The sequence below is a fragment of the Bicyclus anynana genome, chromosome 17, assembly GCF_947172395.1.
Source record: "Bicyclus anynana chromosome 17, ilBicAnyn1.1, whole genome shotgun sequence".
NCBI lineage: Eukaryota > Metazoa > Arthropoda > Insecta > Lepidoptera > Nymphalidae > Bicyclus > Bicyclus anynana.
Window position 1 is genome coordinate 8,423,882 of NC_069099.1, and position 20,862 is coordinate 8,444,743.

Below are 20,862 nucleotides of genomic sequence, written 5' to 3' on the forward strand. Positions count from 1 at the left end.
TCAAAAATCCTATATTTTCTTGAAAATTAAATTGTATCTATTCATTTACACAATAATATTATTATTTTTTTATTCTTGACTTCAATCTCACCTGATGGTAATTAATGGTGCGATCTAAAATGAAAGCAGGCTTACTTGTTAGGAGGAGGATGAAAATCCACACCCCTTTCGGTTTCTACACGACACCGGAACGCTAAATCGCTTGGCGATACCTCTTTGTCGGTAGGGTGGTAACAAGCCCCGGCTGAAGCCTTCCACTAGCCAGACCTGGAGCAATGTCAAACGTCAATGGGCCCAGCCAAAGATCGCACACTGGACTTATAATCCACTGCGCCACGGAGGCCGTCTAAGTCTATTATTCTCATAGTTCAAAAGACGGAAATCGGGTTATAGATTTCTTTCCACGTTTTAATCACAGAGCTAGTGAGACTCACATAAAAAACGTGTATCATCGTTGAAAACAAAGTTGCGCGTTTAGAGAATAACGCAAGTGTATGCAGTAGCAATATCGGCCGGTTTGATCCCACATTGTCCAGTTTGATGAATTATTGACACGGGGGTACGAGGCTACGATGGATGGACATCCGCTAACCGCATTGCGGGTAGATTTAGCACACCACATATTAAGGTATACCTACATGAGCCTGGTAAATAATTCTGTGTGAATTTTTTACATTTTTCCAGCAGATTTTAGTGTATGTGTTATGTCAACATCTATTTTAATATCCAAAGCAAAACCAACGGTGTTTTATAAGTTTGACGTGTGTTTGTCTATGGTACGATGCTCCCGAACGATGAACAGATTTCGATGTTGTTTGTTTTTGTTTAAAAGCTGATTCACTCTGGAGTTTTCTTTTATTTGTTTGATGAAAATTGTAGCAATCATAGTGTAGAATACTTACTATACACGATGATAAATTTAAAATCTAAGATGGGCGCCACCGCAAATTTTTTTTGTTCATTTTATTCATTAGCAGCTCCCCTGCTCCTCTACTCCCTAGAGAAGGCACCTCTAGGGAGTTGGAGCTTGATCTAACCACGCTGCATTGATAAGGTTTGGTGGATTTAGGGTGACTATAACTTTGTTGTGGCCGGAGCCTCTATGAATAGTAAAATATAAACGGATCGTAAAAATAGGTAGGTTTCGGCTACTGCTTACAAAATATTTAAGTTTAATTTAACCGCCAAGTAGCAAATAAGATTTTAGTGTCTATTATTTTACTGTTTCATTATTTTTTTACTTTATAATATTTTTATAAAGCTTAAAATTATAGTACCTAGCTAATTGAAGCGACGCACAGTGCGTCGCTATTCTACAAACAACTAAAACTACATTATCAACGGGTAATTTAGGTTATAATTTAATTCAGTGTTCCTACGTGTATGGGAACTTAGAACTACCCCGGTGAAACTATAGGTATACGTCCGTTGGTGAGTGAGTCACTTACTTAGTTGTGATGAAACATTTGGACTTAGGTTTAGACAGCGTTGGACTCATCTACACATTGATGTAGGTTTAATTTTTTCTTACTTATTTAGTTCGATATTGCATGTTATCAGGTAACTGGTTCACTACGTATAAGGATTTTTAAGTAAAACTCGAGGAGCACTGCTGCATGCTGCTGCTGCTGCTGAGCATGATGTGTTTTTATTCGCTGTCTTGAGGAGAGAGAGAGAGAGACCAAGAGATTGCGAGAACGAGACGGCCAATGCGTCGTTCGGAAATAAATAAAACATATTATTGTAATTCAGTTCTGAAATACTGAACACACAGTATACTTATAGTCCAAAAGACAGAAATTGAGTCTCGTTTCGTATTTCTTTCTAACGTTTAATCATTGAGTTTATTAAGGCTTAGATAAAAAATCCTCTATGATGTTTTTAATATTAACAAGCTTAAATTATAGTACCTAGCTAATTGAAGCGACGCACAGTGCGTCGCTATTCTACAAACAAACAATAAAAGCTTTGTGGAAAATCAACAAAAAATAAAACAAACGTTTGTTTTTAAAACATACGTGTTTAGAGTAACTAAAAATAAAGTATTGTATGTAAAAATTTTGGTCACAATTCCACAAAATATTTTTCATAGTGGACACGTTGCAGAATGTACACAAAATTGTAATTTTTCGTAAACAAATCCAAATAAAAACTAACATTCGCATCACGTATAAGTTCCTATCCAAACTATACGTGATGTACCTACTCGCGGTTTCGTGTTCACAGAATCATATTATTTACTGTGCAAATTTACGGTACGTTTCTGTAGTATCAATGGAATGAGTATAGTCTACAGCAGTGATTCTCAAAGTAAGTTCCGCTAACCTAGCCCAGGGCACAGTAAAGATATTACAACCAGTAGTTGGACTTCATACTAGAGGTCGAAACGCGAGCTATACCTACGCACCTTGAACATGGGGTGATCGTAGGATGAAGACAGTCGCGACTGTGCCGCGGTGACGAACGAACGCACGGTGTATTAACAGAGTAAAGTGTATTAATAGTATTAGATTTTTTTAATTAAGACCAGTAGGAAATACTGTGCCGTTTTTGGATGCATGAATTCAAAATTATCCCATCCAGAGATAACTTTTTGTAAGTTACCTGGAAACTCTGAAAGGTAAGACTTTAAAATAAATTTACTTATTAGTAGGTAGGTACATAATCTTGTATTTTTTAATGGATAAGGTATTTCCTTTTATCTCCAGAATAAAGGTAGGTATCTGGATTAGTAAATAAAGTGAATAGAGTAAAGGAAAGTGATTGACACGATTGAAATAGGTAGTTATACGCGGTTCATGAATCACGATACAGCAGGTACGATAAGCTTGTGTTAAAACCTCGACTGCTTGTACAATGTTTTGTGTGACTGTGCTCGGATCATTTGTGTTTTGTTACCCGACTGCGGCGAAGTCCAAAGGAGGAGTATGTGTTTGAATGTTATGACTTGTTGTTGTATGCGGGCGACGGGAGGAAAGGACTGCGCGGGTGTGAAGTCGTACGCGCTGGGCATCGTTACCCCCCTCCCGGACCGCGCCGACCTTCGGGAGTGTTACGAACAAATTTGCCAAGCACACATACTGATAAATGATATGTCATTAGACTCGTCTAGATAGGCCGAGTGTCACTGGGTAACTTAGTTCTTAAAAAATCAAAATGGCGGATTTTATGCGCTTTAATGTGCAAGCTCATAAAACTTTTGCTCAGCTTGGCATTGGTGACAAGAATTTTAACCGACTTCCAAAAAGGATCGTATCGTATTTACAGCGATATTTCCGTCATTTGTAAACCTTTAAAAATATTGTAAAATTTGTAACCATTTGTAAAATTTTTTGTTTGGATGAATATTCTTTTAGGTTATTCCCATTTTTTTCATGTCAGGATCTGATAATGGCATCCTAGAGAAATCTAGGGGAACTATCGTATCGTAGGGACAATTAGTGCGTGTGTTCATTGTTTCATTATCTATTTTAAATCACTACAATTTCATGAAGGTATTTATCTTTTTTTTTTATTTGTTCACGTAGTGTGGAGGTAATACCTAGATGGCATCACCGAAATAAATATGTTTAAGAATACGACCAATCCTTCAAGATCATTGACGTAGTATCAGCCTTAATTAAATCAACCAATCAAAAAACACGCATTTTTATTTATCACTTCCCATTTTACTACAATTTACAAAGTATTTTATTTGTTTATATAAAAAAAGTTTATTTACAATCACAAAACTAAGTGGAAACACTAAGTTAGCAAATGTAATTAAAATGCTGCAGGCGGGCAGCCCTATCACATGTTTACGTGCCGCGCGGCTGTAGGTATTTATTTCAAAAATACGGCCGAGTTATTATACTGCTTGTAATATCTTTACTGTGCCCAGGGGTTCCGCTGTAAAGTCACCTATAGATACCACAGACTGGATGCTTTATACTTAGATATGCGCATAGAACTGTCGAATATAATTAATTATTTCCGAAATAAAGCAATTACATATTATTATTTATATGATATACTTTGTACCACAATACACAGTACAGTGACACATTTTTGTTCATCACATTAAAAGTAAAAAATAAATAATAAATATTCCATTACGTCAAAATTGATTCAAACTGCGCCCAATGGAGAATAATCTATGTCTACTAATTCACTGCAGTGGGAACACACAGTTAGACACTAAAGTGCAATAGCAACATGTAGCTAACAAAACGCTGTCATGCACGTTGTACTAAAAATGGTGACGGAAGCGAAAAAACATTACCTAATTCAAAATCGAACGCGGCTGGCGAATATACTAATCAGGTACCTTTTCTCAAAGAATCATCATAAGCTTCATCTGAAGTTCACTATACGTGTAGTAGAGATCAATGAGCGCAGTAGCCACAACCGTCTAAGGTACATGCATTTTAATTGTTATTGTATGAATTCTAGTGAAAAACATCGTCAACGTTAAACTTTTTTTACTTTTATAATACCAAACAAAAGTATACTTTTAATTTTAATTAAACAGTGATTTTGATTTGTTATTATTTGATAAGGGGTTCCTTAAAAATAAAGGTATTTAGTGGGCGTTCTGTTATTTTAAAAGTTTGGGAACCTTTGCTCTATGTCTATAAGCAGGTACTTAGAGTACCTACTCACGATGTTAACCAGACATTGTAATTTTTGCCAGCCTATGGTAGGTAAAAAAAAATATATACGGTCGAATTGAGAAGCCTCCTCCTTTTTTTGAAGTCGGTTAAAAAGCACGGTAAGCTACTATGAAAAGGTAATGCCCATCCCCGGGCCGGCCTACCTAACCACCCGGCAATGTAATCATGTATATAACATCTTGGTATTTCTTACTTCGCCGTTTTGGTATACGAAATACGGCGAAAATTTTGCCCTAGAAAAGTGATAAAAAAAATGTATTTTTCTTTAAGAAACATACTTATAATAAGCCAATTATTTAACCAGATCCTTCTTTTATACATCATATTATGATCTACATATTACTTTTACACGGGGGTATACCTGGGTTCCGTGAGCCGACGCTGTGGGCATGTGTGGGTGGGCATTCTCCTTTGAATCATGATTGCTTTCAAGGGCTTCGCCAAGGAGAACTATGTAGGTAATCTGTGGTCAAACATACGAGTAGGTTAGTATTGATTAGTTTTGAATGCCTCATTGGTCCCGTGGTTAGCTGGTTCAGCTACGGACGGTCCAGGGTTCGAATCCCGGGTCAGGCCAACAAAAACAAAATTGGTTATTGGGATTTTTCTTACAAGGAAAATCTTAATAGCAGCCTGGAGTTGGGAAGTTGGCGGTGTTAGTACAGGCCTCGGAGAGCACGTAAAGCCGTCGATCCTGCGCCTGATCTCTCACCGGTCGTGTCGGTCTGCCGTCCTATCGGATTTCGAGAGTGAGGGAAGAGAGAGTACACCTGTGCTTGCGCACACACTTGTGCACTATAATATCTCCTGCGTAATTGGTTAATCTCACCATAAGATTAGCCGCCGTGACCGAAAAGTCGGTCGGGTTTGTATTGAGTCCTTCGGGCAGGCAGTGAATTTTTGCATCTATGAAGTGCACGCCACATATTTTAATAGTTAGGATTGAAAAACTATACATAGGTAAGTAGGTAAATATTATCCTAATCCTGAAAAAATATTGCCTACAATATTTCCAACTTTTATTTCGGATCCTGCTCGGATGCTTGCATTTATGTATAACTCAAACAATTAAATGAAAGTGATATATCACAGTACAAAGTAATTTCCGGCCGAAGGCATTTATTGCTTGTTGTTCTCGCAGTGAATGAATGACAGTGAATAAACACTCATAATATTACTCTTTGCATATAAAACACTCATCTGAAAAGGGTCCGCTTCGTAAAATAAATTGCATTTAGTACGTGCACAGATTTAAATAGACATGGAGTACGAATGTTACATTAGTTTGCTAGCTGTTTTTAAGTCGAACCTAAAATCATAAATATAGTGTTTGTTTTTCTGTGAAAAAAGTGAATAAAATGCAGGTACTTTCTCTTTAATAGTTCCAGAGAATACCCCCTACAACACCACAAACGTTAGGTTAGGTTAGGTTAGCTTCTTAGAATAATAGTATTACAGTAAACTTACTCCTAGATGAAAACGCATGTCGTCAGTCCACCTGGTGGAGGGTTGACCAACACTGCGTTTGCTAGTGCGGGGTCGCCATTTCATTTCAGCACCGTGGGATTCCAACGTCCACCGGCTTTTCGAACAATGTGCCCCGTCGCCAAATGCCACTTCAGTTTCGCGACTCGTTGAGCTATGTCGACTGTCGTCGTATGTCTATAAAATATTTAACTTATGTAAACACAAATTTGTGCATTTGTGCGCTCAGTAGCGTAGTTAAATTCGGTTCACTTTTTGCGGTGATTTTATCGGCACGTGCAATGATGTTAAATACTGTTAGATGTGTTACTAGCGCATGAAAAATGAGGCGCTCAAAAGAGGAAATTTATACACAACTCAATGTTAGTTGTGGTCAACAACGAATGTTATTCAAACATGTTGGGACGTAACCGATCTATAGTATAAAATTATCATTGGGCACGTAACTTATGTTATAGTGGAAAATCTTTGTTTTATACGACCTCGCTGGCGCGGTATGTTGTGGTAAAAAAAAAGAAATGAACTACCTATCTATGTGTAAAAAGATATATTGTAATTGTAGAAAACAAGAGTCTAAAAATACATAGATACAGGAGTCTGTACAGTAAATTTTAATTCCTAAACGAAAACATCACATACTGATGCAGTCAGCTGTCACCTGTCAATGTTACATTCTCTGTCATTGTCAAACGTCAACATCGTCAATATTTTTGGATTTCGTTCACATTGTGCAATATATTCTTGTTAATTTCTTACACTAAACGTGTAAATTTATGTCTTAAAACCAAATCTTTATTCTCAATAAGCTTTCCAAAAAGTGTCAGTGCCAAATTTTCAGTGAAAAATACAAAAATGAGGCTAATTGACTCGACAAAGTTGTTGGAACTTCAAAACAAACCCACAAAAATTCGCAATATTTGCATCGTGGCCCACGTGGATCATGGGAAAACTACTTTGGCAGACTCTTTGATATCCAGCAATGGTATCATATCGCAGCGAATGTCCGGCAAGCTTCGATACATGGACAGCAGGCCAGATGAACAGGAGAGGGGTATAACCATGAAAAGCAGCAGTATTGCCTTGTATCATGCCCTGGATAAAGAGGAGTACCTTGTAAACTTAATAGACTCTCCGGGGCATATTGACTTCTCAAGTGAAGTGTCTACTGCAGTCAGATTGTGTGATGGAGCTATAGTTGTTGTGAGTACATTCATTTCATTTTGTAATATAATGTTATATCAACATAAAGAGCCTATTTCACCATTTCCAATTCAGAGTTGAATAGCATACTCACAAATTTTGTCTTTGTCACCTGAGATTAAGCAAAACAGTAATAAAACTTACATTAAAAAAATATATATACTTACAGAATACATACATCACTACAGTGTTAAGATAGCTGGTTTTATTGTATACAGTGTAAACTCCATGTAACATCACTTAATTTAACGACAAACTCGCTAAAGCGTCAACATCATATGGCTTTGATTGGTTTAGTCTGCTTTCCATACAATCATGATACACTCTATGTAGAGTTAGTAACATGTACAGTCCCTTTAGTGTCGTTATTTAGAGTTTACACTGTGTATTTATAATCTACAGATAAATACTTTTATAATATAAAACTACACCACTACAGAACACCCATGCTCATCACACAAATATTTCCCACCTGTGGTAATCAAACCCAAGGATGTGGATGCTGATTTCTGCTCACTGAATGATGAAAAATGAGTAGGAATTTATACCCTAATTTTTGTTGGACATCAAGTTTAGTTTTAGTATAGGTTGGTGGGCTTTTGGTGATAACATTTGATACTTTAACACTCTCTGTATTTTAATGACTGACTTTTCAACATGCTTTCCAAGACACTGAGGTGTAATAACTTCCAACTTTGCCTGAAAAATTGTAAGATTATTTTTTGAAAGAAAGAACCACCCAAGATTTTGTAGTCCGTAGTGACATTGGCTAACCACGGGACCAACAAGACAATCTAATTTAAATTATTATTCATTTATACAGGTGGATGTTGTAGAAGGTGTATGCCCTCAGACAAGGCTTGCATTAAAGCAGGCATATTCTGAGAATATCCGTGCAGTTTTAGTGCTCAACAAAATCGACCGTCTCATTGTGGAGATGAAGATGACTGCACTTGACGCCTATGTGCACATAACCCAAGTGATGGAACAGGTGAACGCTGTAATGGGAGAGCTGTTTGCGTCCAACGTTTTGGAGAATGAGGAAACATTGATTGACAAACAGGTTTGTATAATTTAATTATTGTTCTAACCAGATGCCCTTTTTACTTAATTAATGCAAATCCAAAAGAAAGGTCACGAAGACCACCGCTCTACCTTATACACTTTTCTACCAATGTATTTTTCGATGTTCTATCAGAATTATTCTTGTTTCATTCTTTTTAGACCTGTTTTAGTGTAGTATGTTAACATTTTTAAACTTTATTTTATTTGCTAATTAACTGAATTACATAGTATGTTTTGCAATGTTAGGAAATAGAAATTGATTTTAATTAGAGAAAAATATTACCTTATTAGCAGACCCTATTTCAAACAAATAAACAAACACTCTAAATTTTTTTTTTTATTTAATTTATTTAATACTTCTTCTTTAGTATTATATTATTCTTTAGTATGTTTGCTTGGTTACGATTTATTTTTAAATAATAATTGCAGCCGGAAATGCATGGACCTAAGGAAGAAAATAACATATATGACTGGACCTCTGCGCTTGAAGATGCTGACGACTCTCAGTTGTATTTTTCCCCAGAACAGGGCAATGTTGTATTTGCTAGTGCTATTGATGGATGGGGTTTTACTATACATACATTCGCTAAGCTTTTTTCGGACAAACTAGGTAAGTCTGAGCACTAAATCATATTGGTTTTGTCTTTATCTACCCCTTTTCATGGTCTACGGTAAAGCTTAAGTCCCCATTATATTATCTCCGATAAGGGAGTATTATTTTAGAACTTATACCGACCATACTGCTACAATTTAGGTTGGTTAAGTGTAATACTCCTAATGTATGATTCTAAAACAATCATTGTCAGATTTTTATGATAATAACCATGGTTTAACATGCTCCCTGCGAGTTTAAGTCAAACAACAAGTAACTTCCCAACTCAATTACAATTATTATGAAAGCTCAATCAAGAAGCTATGACTGTCATAGAGAGAGTAAAAAAATTGAACTTGACTTAGTGGTTTTATGAGACATATGAACACAACCAATATGATCAGTAGACTTCTTGCAGTTGGCTTAAAATCTGATTGTACTAAGAGACATTATTATCCCTTGATAAATAGCTAACACTTATAGCCCAGTGTCAGTGAAACATTTTTACAGAAAATTAACTTCATAGTAATCAATTGTAAGCAACACTCAAAATAGAGTGTGTTAATCATATTCAACATTAAAAGTGATAACTATAAAATTACTTAAATATAAATTAAATTTGTATCACTAAATTTCATTTGAAATATGTATTGTTTATTTACAGGTGTGAAAGAAGAATTATTGAGGAAAGTCCTTTGGGGAGACTTTTATTTAAATTCAAAATCTAAACGGTTCATGAAAGGTGCACAGGAGAAAGCGAAAAAACCACTCTTTGTCCAAGTCATATTTGACAACCTCTGGAATATTTATGAAACAATTATTTTAAGAAATGATAAAGAAAAAGTGCCTGTTATTTGTGAGAAGCTTGGCATTAAACTAACTACTCGAGATTTGAGGCACACAGACACCAGAATACAGTTGCAATCACTGATGATGCAATGGCTGCCATTGTCAAATACAGTATTAGATATGGTTTGTTGTAAACTACCATCACCAAAAGAAATTTTGCCTGACAAAGTAGAAAAACTTATGTGCTCACGCATTCGAGATTTCGAATCTTATCACGAAGAGACCAGGAAACTGAAAGATGCCTTCATAGCCTGCGATAGCAGTAACGACAGACCTGTGATTGTTTTTATATCTAAAATGTTTAGTGTAGATAAAAGCATTCTGCCTGAAAATAAACCCAAGGCATTAACGCCTGAAGAAATGGCTCTTAGGAGAGAAAAGGCCAGGCAGATGCGTGAGGAACTTAAAAATAATGTTAACTCTGAAACAGTTCCTATAAAAATGGAAAAAGAATCTGAGCCAGATTTGAATAAACCAGAAAAATGTGCTGTAGATGAAAAGGAGAAGGAAGATGAAAACCCAACTGCATTTATAGCTTTTGCTAGAATATTTAGTGGTAGAGTTAAGAAAGGTGACAAACTTTATGTCCTTGGCCCAAAACATGATCCCTCCCAAGTACTTAGTAAAAAAGACTTTCAAATAGATCCTAATAAGAAATTGAAAGACTTGCATAGTGACGAACACATCACATGCACTGAGTAAGTTTAAAGATGTATATGACAAGATAGTAATAATGAAATTATATCTTTAATCGTATGAATTTGTTTTCAGAATCAAATCTCTGTATATATTAATGGGTAGAGAATTAGAAGATATTGAAGAGGCGGTTGCTGGTAATATTATAGGTAAGAAGGTTCTTGTTAAATTTGAATGGCAAAATATAGAGTAATTTATGATACAAGTTCAAATACCAATACATTTTTGTTTATATTACTATTGTTTTGCTAATTTGAATGTGATTTGCAGTATAGTTTTAATAACTATATATATTCTATTTGATGTGTTGAAGGTGATTGAATTGTTTAGCATAGTCAATGCTCTGTTACCAAATGAAGACCACTCTATATTGGCCACCTTAGCAAGTCAAGAGATAGAACACAGAAAAGTAAAATTACTGGTAACAGAAGTATTTAATTAAATTCTTGGGTTCTTTTAATGTTTATTAATTTACAGGTATTGGTGGTTTAGAAGATCACATACTTAAAACTGCTACTTTAAGTAGCACTATAGCATGCCCAGCGTTTAGCGAAATACAGTATGCTGCTGTGCCAATCTTAAGGGTTGCTGTGGAACCCACATATCCGTCACAACTACCTCAATTGGTCAAAGGTAATGATTTAATCTAACCACTGACATAGCTCAGCGTAAAAGCTTACATGTGCTCAACCCCCCACTAGATGCACTGAAGACATCAAGCGGGTTGCAGGGAGCTGCTAAATGCTGACACTCGCTTGCTTGAGACTGTGGTATTTGGAAGTCTAGTCATAGGCATTCACTGTTTTAATGTGTTTTTAAGACACATTAAAACAGTCAATTCGATGTTTCATTGTTGTAATCGTTTTCGTTTCGTTCGTGTTTGTTCTCAAAATGCGTCACGTTGACAATTTTTATACGTGATATTTAATTTCTTGAAATGTACATAACTGAAAAGTTGGAGGTGCATACTCTGGACCAGATTCGAACCTTCGCCTTCCGAATCAAAGGCAAACGTCATATAAACTGGGCTATCACGGGTAATGCTTAATAATAGCAACCCATATTCGGCTCACTGCTGAGTTCGAGTGTCCTTTCAGAATGAGAGAAGTTAGACCAGTAGTCCACCACGTTGGCCCAATGCCGATTGGCCTCAGACCAATTATTGTATAGGACCTGCCTCGCTTGACGTTTCTTTTCCGTCAAAGTATATGATCAACGATCTAATGCGATTATAAAAACTGTCTCTATAGTATCGATGTTAAATAGTTGTTATCGTGTTCGTCGGTTAAAGAGCTCCGTAAAAATACCTTTCTGTGTAATTGAATTGTGTAAAAAACGGGCAAAAACTTCTAGTCTAGTACAAGATATACACCAAATCTAAGCTCGTTTTCCTCAGAAAATGACAGACAATTTTGTTCATGACTATGAGTGCGATACAGGTCCTTCTATAATTGGTCTGAGGGATTGGCAGACTACACATAAGCTGAGAATCGAGAAACTTCTCAGGTATGCCGGTTTCCTTACGATGTCTTTCACCGTTTAAGACACGTAATATTCGGGGGATCGATAAACACTGCGCTTTGTAGTGCGGGGCCGCCATTCCAGCACCTTGATGAGGAGATGCGCAGAAGAACCATAGCTCAACAAGTCGCGAAGCTGAAGTGGCAATAGGCGGGGCACATAGTTCGAAGAGCCGATGGACGTTGGAGACCCCAACGTCCATCGGTTCTTCTGCGCATCTCCTCATTTCTGATTCGATCACGTAGAGATACTCCGGGCATAGCTCGTTTTGTGACTCGCTTACAATAAATCTACCTTAATCTAAAACAGGTCTCCGACTGCTAAATCAATCAGATTCTTGTGTGCAAGTATTATTGCAAGAGACAGGGGAGCACGTTTTAGTAACAGCTGGCGAAGTGCATTTACAAAGGTGTCTCGAAGACCTTAAGTAAGTATAATATTTATAACTGAAATTGTTATTTCGCCTGTGGGCCTATCATTCTATTGGGCATAAGTCCCATGGGACGGACGGTATTTTCTGCTGGGAATGGTTTTCAGAACCCGTGGTATAAGGTAAAGCATGCATAACTATGGCTGAGACAATGACAAAATATGATAAGTATAAGTACGAGTATATATTCTCAAGAATGACATGATATGAAAAATGTTCCATTGACAAAATTAGTTTTTTCCACATGGTCATTATATCCCCTTTTCCATTTACTTAAAAATTATTTTATTTATTTTTATTTTTTTTTAGGAATTTATATGCAAAAATACCAATAACAGCATCAGAACCTATAGTGCCATTCAGAGAAACTATAGTGGAACCACCAAAAGTAGATATGGCGAATGAAGAAATTGACTCACAAAACATCGATAAAACAACTGAAACTGAAAAAGATCCGTTGATAACGATATACACTAATAACAAACAAAGCAAAATAAAAATAAGAGCTAGACCTTTACCAAACGAAATAACCTTATTACTAGACAAGTCAACTGATCTTTTAAAAGCAATATCGCAGCATATAAAAATATTACAAGGAATGTCCAAAAACGATAAATTAGAAAGTAAACTAGAGGAAATGCACATAAATGGAAAACATGGACTTTCTGATAGCTTTTCGAACAATGTGCCCCGTCGCCAAATGCCACTTCAGTTTCGCGACTCGTTGAGCTATGTCGACTGTCGTCGTATGTCTATAAAATATTTAACTTATGTAAACACAAATTTGTGCATTTGTGCGCTCAGTAGCGTAGTTAAATTCGGTTCACTTTTTGCGGTGATTTTATCGGCACGTGCAATGATGTTAAATACTGTTAGATGTGTTACTAGCGCATGAAAAATGAGGCGCTCAAAAGAGGAAATTTATACACAACTCAATGTTAGTTGTGGTCAACAACGAATGTTATTCAAACATGTTGGGACGTAACCGATCTATAGTATAAAATTATCATTGGGCACGTAACTTATGTTATAGTGGAAAATCTTTGTTTTATACGACCTCGCTGGCGCGGTATGTTGTGGTAAAAAAAAAGAAATGAACTACCTATCTATGTGTAAAAAGATATATTGTAATTGTAGAAAACAAGAGTCTAAAAATACATAGATACAGGAGTCTGTACAGTAAATTTTAATTCCTAAACGAAAACATCACATACTGATGCAGTCAGCTGTCACCTGTCAATGTTACATTCTCTGTCATTGTCAAACGTCAACATCGTCAATATTTTTGGATTTCGTTCACATTGTGCAATATATTCTTGTTAATTTCTTACACTAAACGTGTAAATTTATGTCTTAAAACCAAATCTTTATTCTCAATAAGCTTTCCAAAAAGTGTCAGTGCCAAATTTTCAGTGAAAAATACAAAAATGAGGCTAATTGACTCGACAAAGTTGTTGGAACTTCAAAACAAACCCACAAAAATTCGCAATATTTGCATCGTGGCCCACGTGGATCATGGGAAAACTACTTTGGCAGACTCTTTGATATCCAGCAATGGTATCATATCGCAGCGAATGTCCGGCAAGCTTCGATACATGGACAGCAGGCCAGATGAACAGGAGAGGGGTATAACCATGAAAAGCAGCAGTATTGCCTTGTATCATGCCCTGGATAAAGAGGAGTACCTTGTAAACTTAATAGACTCTCCGGGGCATATTGACTTCTCAAGTGAAGTGTCTACTGCAGTCAGATTGTGTGATGGAGCTATAGTTGTTGTGAGTACATTCATTTCATTTTGTAATATAATGTTATATCAACATAAAGAGCCTATTTCACCATTTCCAATTCAGAGTTGAATAGCATACTCACAAATTTTGTCTTTGTCACCTGAGATTAAGCAAAACAGTAATAAAACTTACATTAAAAAAATATATATACTTACAGAATACATACATCACTACAGTGTTAAGATAGCTGGTTTTATTGTATACAGTGTAAACTCCATGTAACATCACTTAATTTAACGACAAACTCGCTAAAGCGTCAACATCATATGGCTTTGATTGGTTTAGTCTGCTTTCCATACAATCATGATACACTCTATGTAGAGTTAGTAACATGTACAGTCCCTTTAGTGTCGTTATTTAGAGTTTACACTGTGTATTTATAATCTACAGATAAATACTTTTATAATATAAAACTACACCACTACAGAACACCCATGCTCATCACACAAATATTTCCCACCTGTGGTAATCAAACCCAAGGATGTGGATGCTGATTTCTGCTCACTGAATGATGAAAAATGAGTAGGAATTTATACCCTAATTTTTGTTGGACATCAAGTTTAGTTTTAGTATAGGTTGGTGGGCTTTTGGTGATAACATTTGATACTTTAACACTCTCTGTATTTTAATGACTGACTTTTCAACATGCTTTCCAAGACACTGAGGTGTAATAACTTCCAACTTTGCCTGAAAAATTGTAAGATTATTTTTTGAAAGAAAGAACCACCCAAGATTTTGTAGTCCGTAGTGACATTGGCTAACCACGGGACCAACAAGACAATCTAATTTAAATTATTATTCATTTATACAGGTGGATGTTGTAGAAGGTGTATGCCCTCAGACAAGGCTTGCATTAAAGCAGGCATATTCTGAGAATATCCGTGCAGTTTTAGTGCTCAACAAAATCGACCGTCTCATTGTGGAGATGAAGATGACTGCACTTGACGCCTATGTGCACATAACCCAAGTGATGGAACAGGTGAACGCTGTAATGGGAGAGCTGTTTGCGTCCAACGTTTTGGAGAATGAGGAAACATTGATTGACAAACAGGTTTGTATAATTTAATTATTGTTCTAACCAGATGCCCTTTTTACTTAATTAATGCAAATCCAAAAGAAAGGTCACGAAGACCACCGCTCTACCTTATACACTTTTCTACCAATGTATTTTTCGATGTTCTATCAGAATTATTCTTGTTTCATTCTTTTTAGACCTGTTTTAGTGTAGTATGTTAACATTTTTAAACTTTATTTTATTTGCTAATTAACTGAATTACATAGTATGTTTTGCAATGTTAGGAAATAGAAATTGATTTTAATTAGAGAAAAATATTACCTTATTAGCAGACCCTATTTCAAACAAATAAACAAACACTCTAAATTTTTTTTTTTATTTAATTTATTTAATACTTCTTCTTTAGTATTATATTATTCTTTAGTATGTTTGCTTGGTTACGATTTATTTTTAAATAATAATTGCAGCCGGAAATGCATGGACCTAAGGAAGAAAATAACATATATGACTGGACCTCTGCGCTTGAAGATGCTGACGACTCTCAGTTGTATTTTTCCCCAGAACAGGGCAATGTTGTATTTGCTAGTGCTATTGATGGATGGGGTTTTACTATACATACATTCGCTAAGCTTTTTTCGGACAAACTAGGTAAGTCTGAGCACTAAATCATATTGGTTTTGTCTTTATCTACCCCTTTTCATGGTCTACGGTAAAGCTTAAGTCCCCATTATATTATCTCCGATAAGGGAGTATTATTTTAGAACTTATACCGACCATACTGCTACAATTTAGGTTGGTTAAGTGTAATACTCCTAATGTATGATTCTAAAACAATCATTGTCAGATTTTTATGATAATAACCATGGTTTAACATGCTCCCTGCGAGTTTAAGTCAAACAACAAGTAACTTCCCAACAAAGCTCAATCAAGAAGCTATGACTGTCATAGAGAGAGTAAAAAAATTGAACTTGACTTAGTGGTTTTATGAGACATATGAACACAACCAATATGATCAGTAGACTTCTTGCAGTTGGCTTAAAATCTGATTGTACTAAGAGACATTATTATCCCTTGATAAATAGCTAACACTTATAGCCCAGTGTCAGTGAAACATTTTTACAGAAAATTAACTTCATAGTAATCAATTGTAAGCAACACTCAAAATAGAGTGTGTTAATCATATTCAACATTAAAAGTGATAACTATAAAATTACTTAAATATAAATTAAATTTGTATCACTAAATTTCATTTGAAATATGTATTGTTTATTTACAGGTGTGAAAGAAGAATTATTGAGGAAAGTCCTTTGGGGAGACTTTTATTTAAATTCAAAATCTAAACGGTTCATGAAAGGTGCACAGGAGAAAGCGAAAAAACCACTCTTTGTCCAAGTCATATTTGACAACCTCTGGAATATTTATGAAACAATTATTTTAAGAAATGATAAAGAAAAAGTGCCTGTTATTTGTGAGAAGCTTGGCATTAAACTAACTACTCGAGATTTGAGGCACACAGACACCAGAATACAGTTGCAATCACTGATGATGCAATGGCTGCCATTGTCAAATACAGTATTAGATATGGTTTGTTGTAAACTACCATCACCAAAAGAAATTTTGCCTGACAAAGTAGAAAAACTTATGTGCTCACGCATTCGAGATTTCGAATCTTATCACGAAGAGACCAGGAAACTGAAAGATGCCTTCATAGCCTGCGATAGCAGTAACGACAGACCTGTGATTGTTTTTATATCTAAAATGTTTAGTGTAGATAAAAGCATTCTGCCTGAAAATAAACCCAAGGCATTAACGCCTGAAGAAATGGCTCTTAGGAGAGAAAAGGCCAGGCAGATGCGTGAGGAACTTAAAAATAATGTTAACTCTGAAACAGTTCCTATAAAAATGGAAAAAGAATCTGAGCCAGATTTGAATAAACCAGAAAAATGTGCTGTAGATGAAAAGGAGAAGGAAGATGAAAACCCAACTGCATTTATAGCTTTTGCTAGAATATTTAGTGGTAGAGTTAAGAAAGGTGACAAACTTTATGTCCTTGGCCCAAAACATGATCCCTCCCAAGTACTTAGTAAAAAAGACTTTCAAATAGATCCTAATAAGAAATTGAAAGACTTGCATAGTGACGAACACATCACATGCACTGAGTAAGTTTAAAGATGTATATGACAAGATAGTAATAATGAAATTATATCTTTAATCGTATGAATTTGTTTTCAGAATCAAATCTCTGTATATATTAATGGGTAGAGAATTAGAAGATATTGAAGAGGCGGTTGCTGGTAATATTATAGGTAAGAAGGTTCTTGTTAAATTTGAATGGCAAAATATAGAGTAATTTATGATACAAGTTCAAATACCAATACATTTTTGTTTATATTACTATTGTTTTGCTAATTTGAATGTGATTTGCAGTATAGTTTTAATAACTATATATATTCTATTTGATGTGTTGAAGGTGATTGAATTGTTTAGCATAGTCAATGCTCTGTTACCAAATGAAGACCACTCTATATTGGCCACCTTAGCAAGTCAAGAGATAGAACACAGAAAAGTAAAATTACTGGTAACAGAAGTATTTAATTAAATTCTTGGGTTCTTTTAATGTTTATTAATTTACAGGTATTGGTGGTTTAGAAGATCACATACTTAAAACTGCTACTTTAAGTAGCACTATAGCATGCCCAGCGTTTAGCGAAATACAGTATGCTGCTGTGCCAATCTTAAGGGTTGCTGTGGAACCCACATATCCGTCACAACTACCTCAATTGGTCAAAGGTAATGATTTAATCTAACCACTGACATAGCTCAGCGTAAAAGCTTACATGTGCTCAACCCCCCACTAGATGCACTGAAGACATCAAGCGGGTTGCAGGGAGCTGCTAAATGCTGACACTCGCTTGCTTGAGACTGTGGTATTTGGAAGTCTAGTCATAGGCATTCACTGTTTTAATGTGTTTTTAAGACACATTAAAACAGTCAATTCGATGTTTCATTGTTGTAATCGTTTTCGTTTCGTTCGTGTTTGTTCTCAAAATGCGTCACGTTGACAATTTTTATACGTGATATTTAATTTCTTGAAATGTACATAACTGAAAAGTTGGAGGTGCATACTCTGGACCAGATTCGAACCTTCGCCTTCCGAATCAAAGGCAAACGTCATATAAACTGGGCTATCACGGGTAATGCTTAATAATAGCAACCCATATTCGGCTCACTGCTGAGTTCGAGTGTCCTTTCAGAATGAGAGAAGTTAGACCAGTAGTCCACCACGTTGGCCCAATGCCGATTGGCCTCAGACCAATTATTGTATAGGACCTGCCTCGCTTGACGTTTCTTTTCCGTCAAAGTATATGATCAACGATCTAATGCGATTATAAAAACTGTCTCTATAGTATCGATGTTAAATAGTTGTTATCGTGTTCGTCGGTTAAAGAGCTCCGTAAAAATACCTTTCTGTGTAATTGAATTGTGTAAAAAACGGGCAAAAACTTCTAGTCTAGTACAAGATATACACCAAATCTAAGCTCGTTTTCCTCAGAAAATGACAGACAATTTTGTTCATGACTATGAGTGCGATACAGGTCCTTCTATAATTGGTCTGAGGGATTGGCAGACTACACATAAGCTGAGAATCGAGAAACTTCTCAGGTATGCCGGTTTCCTTACGATGTCTTTCACCGTTTAAGACACGTAATATTCGGGGGATCGATAAACACTGCGCTTTGTAGTGCGGGGCCGCCATTCCAGCACCTTGATGAGGAGATGCGCAGAAGAACCATAGCTCAACAAGTCGCGAAGCTGAAGTGGCAATAGGCGGGGCACATAGTTCGAAGAGCCGATGGACGTTGGAGACCCCAACGTCCATCGGTTCTTCTGCGCATCTCCTCATTTCTGATTCGATCACGTAGAGATACTCCGGGCATAGCTCGTTTTGTGACTCGCTTACAATAAATCTACCTTAATCTAAAACAGGTCTCCGACTGCTAAATCAATCAGATTCTTGTGTGCAAGTATTATTGCAAGAGACAGGGGAGCACGTTTTAGTAACAGCTGGCGAAGTGCATTTACAAAGGTGTCTCGAAGACCTTAAGTAAGTATAATATTTATAACTGAAATTGTTATTTCGCCTGTGGGCCTATCATTCTATTGGGCATAAGTCCCATGGGACGGACGGTATTTTCTGCTGGGAATGGTTTTCAGAACCCGTGGTATAAGGTAAAGCATGCATAACTATGGCTGAGACAATGACAAAATATGATAAGTATAAGTACGAGTATATATTCTCAAGAATGACATGATATGAAAAATGTTCCATTGACAAAATTAGTTTTTTCCACATGGTCATTATATCCCCTTTTCCATTTACTTAAAAATTATTTTATTTATTTTTATTTTTTTTTAGGAATTTATATGCAAAAATACCAATAACAGCATCAGAACCTATAGTGCCATTCAGAGAAACTATAGTGGAACCACCAAAAGTAGATATGGCGAATGAAGAAATTGACTCACAAAACATCGATAAAACAACTGAAACTGAAAAAGATCCGTTGATAACGATATACACTAATAACAAACAAAGCAAAATAAAAATAAGAGCTAGACCTTTACCAAACGAAATAACCTTATTACTAGACAAGTCAACTGATCTTTTAAAAGCAATATCGCAGCATATAAAAATATTACAAGGAATGTCCAAAAACGATAAATTAGAAAGTAAACTAGAGGAAATGCACATAAATGGAAAACATGGACTTTCTGATAGGATGTTAAAACTTATAGAGGCATTCAAATCTGAGTTAGAAAGTATATGTTCGAAACTAGGATCAGAATGGAAGGATGTAGTTAGGCAAATATGGTCAGTGGGACCCAGAAATTGTGGTCCAAATGTGCTTCTAAACCAAACACCAGATTATGTGACTAAGTTCCTCCATCACGAGGAGGAACTAAAGGAAGACCTTAGGTTTGAGTATGAGAGTAGTTTTGTAAACGGTTTTCAACTGGCTTCACTTTCGGGTCCGCTTTGTGAGGAGCCTATGATGGGTGTTGCGTTTTGTGTGGAAGAATGGACCTTGGATAAAGGGGAAGAAGACACGACTTATACATATGGACCTTTGTCTGGTAAGAACTTTGTTGCATCAATTATGTATTCCATCAATACCCTTTTTAATAAGGGTCCCGCTTTTTCTTTTTGAGTTTTGGAACCCAAAAAAGTACTTGATTTTTATCAGGGGCGTAGCTTCCGCGGTATCAGTCGTATCAATGATACGGGTTACCGGACTACAGGGGCCCCTTACGTGTAAAATCAAAATTTAGTAAAGTCTAATCCACAATGTCACTTAATTTGGTGCTTCCCGAAAAAGAATCCCGTTCGTTTTGTTTCTTTTTTTAGAAATTTTCACCATTTATTTGGGACCTCTAACTATTTTTGATTCAGAGATCACTGATTATTATTATTGAATTGCGTTTCATATATAAAAATTACATTTATCATATCTTGAAGACTTCTAAAAACATAAATATTTTTGTCGTACGTATTTAGAAGAAAGAGAGGT

The 20,862-nt window shown here is 36.0% G+C and overlaps 2 protein-coding genes across 3 annotated transcripts in view; both read left to right on the forward strand.

The window, feature by feature from the left end:
• The first annotated feature begins 6,838 nt into the window (after positions 1–6,838).
• Positions 6,839–13,558, forward strand: LOC128198919 (elongation factor-like GTPase 1). The gene is made up of 8 exons (XM_052886671.1): positions 6,839–7,337; positions 8,161–8,400; positions 8,832–9,012; positions 9,659–10,541; positions 10,615–10,688; positions 11,017–11,172; positions 12,370–12,487; positions 12,800–13,558. The coding sequence occupies exons 1-8, from the start codon at positions 6,990–6,992 to the stop codon at positions 13,383–13,385; spliced, it is 2,586 nt and encodes an 861-aa protein (XP_052742631.1). The 5' UTR covers positions 6,839–6,989; the 3' UTR covers positions 13,386–13,558.
• Positions 13,559–13,771: 213 nt separating this feature from the next.
• Positions 13,772–20,862, forward strand: part of LOC112052149 (elongation factor-like GTPase 1) — a 183,484-nt gene continuing 176,393 nt past the window's right edge. For both annotated transcript variants that reach the window (XM_052886669.1, XM_052886670.1), the window contains exons 1-8: positions 13,772–14,265; positions 15,089–15,328; positions 15,760–15,940; positions 16,569–17,451; positions 17,525–17,598; positions 17,927–18,082; positions 19,280–19,397; positions 19,710–20,428. In XM_052886669.1, coding sequence (XP_052742629.1) covers positions 13,918–14,265; positions 15,089–15,328; positions 15,760–15,940; positions 16,569–17,451; positions 17,525–17,598; positions 17,927–18,082; positions 19,280–19,397; positions 19,710–20,428 — 2,719 coding nt within the window. In that variant the 5' untranslated portion in view covers positions 13,772–13,917. The remainder of the gene's footprint in view (positions 14,266–15,088; positions 15,329–15,759; positions 15,941–16,568; positions 17,452–17,524; positions 17,599–17,926; positions 18,083–19,279; positions 19,398–19,709; positions 20,429–20,862) is intronic.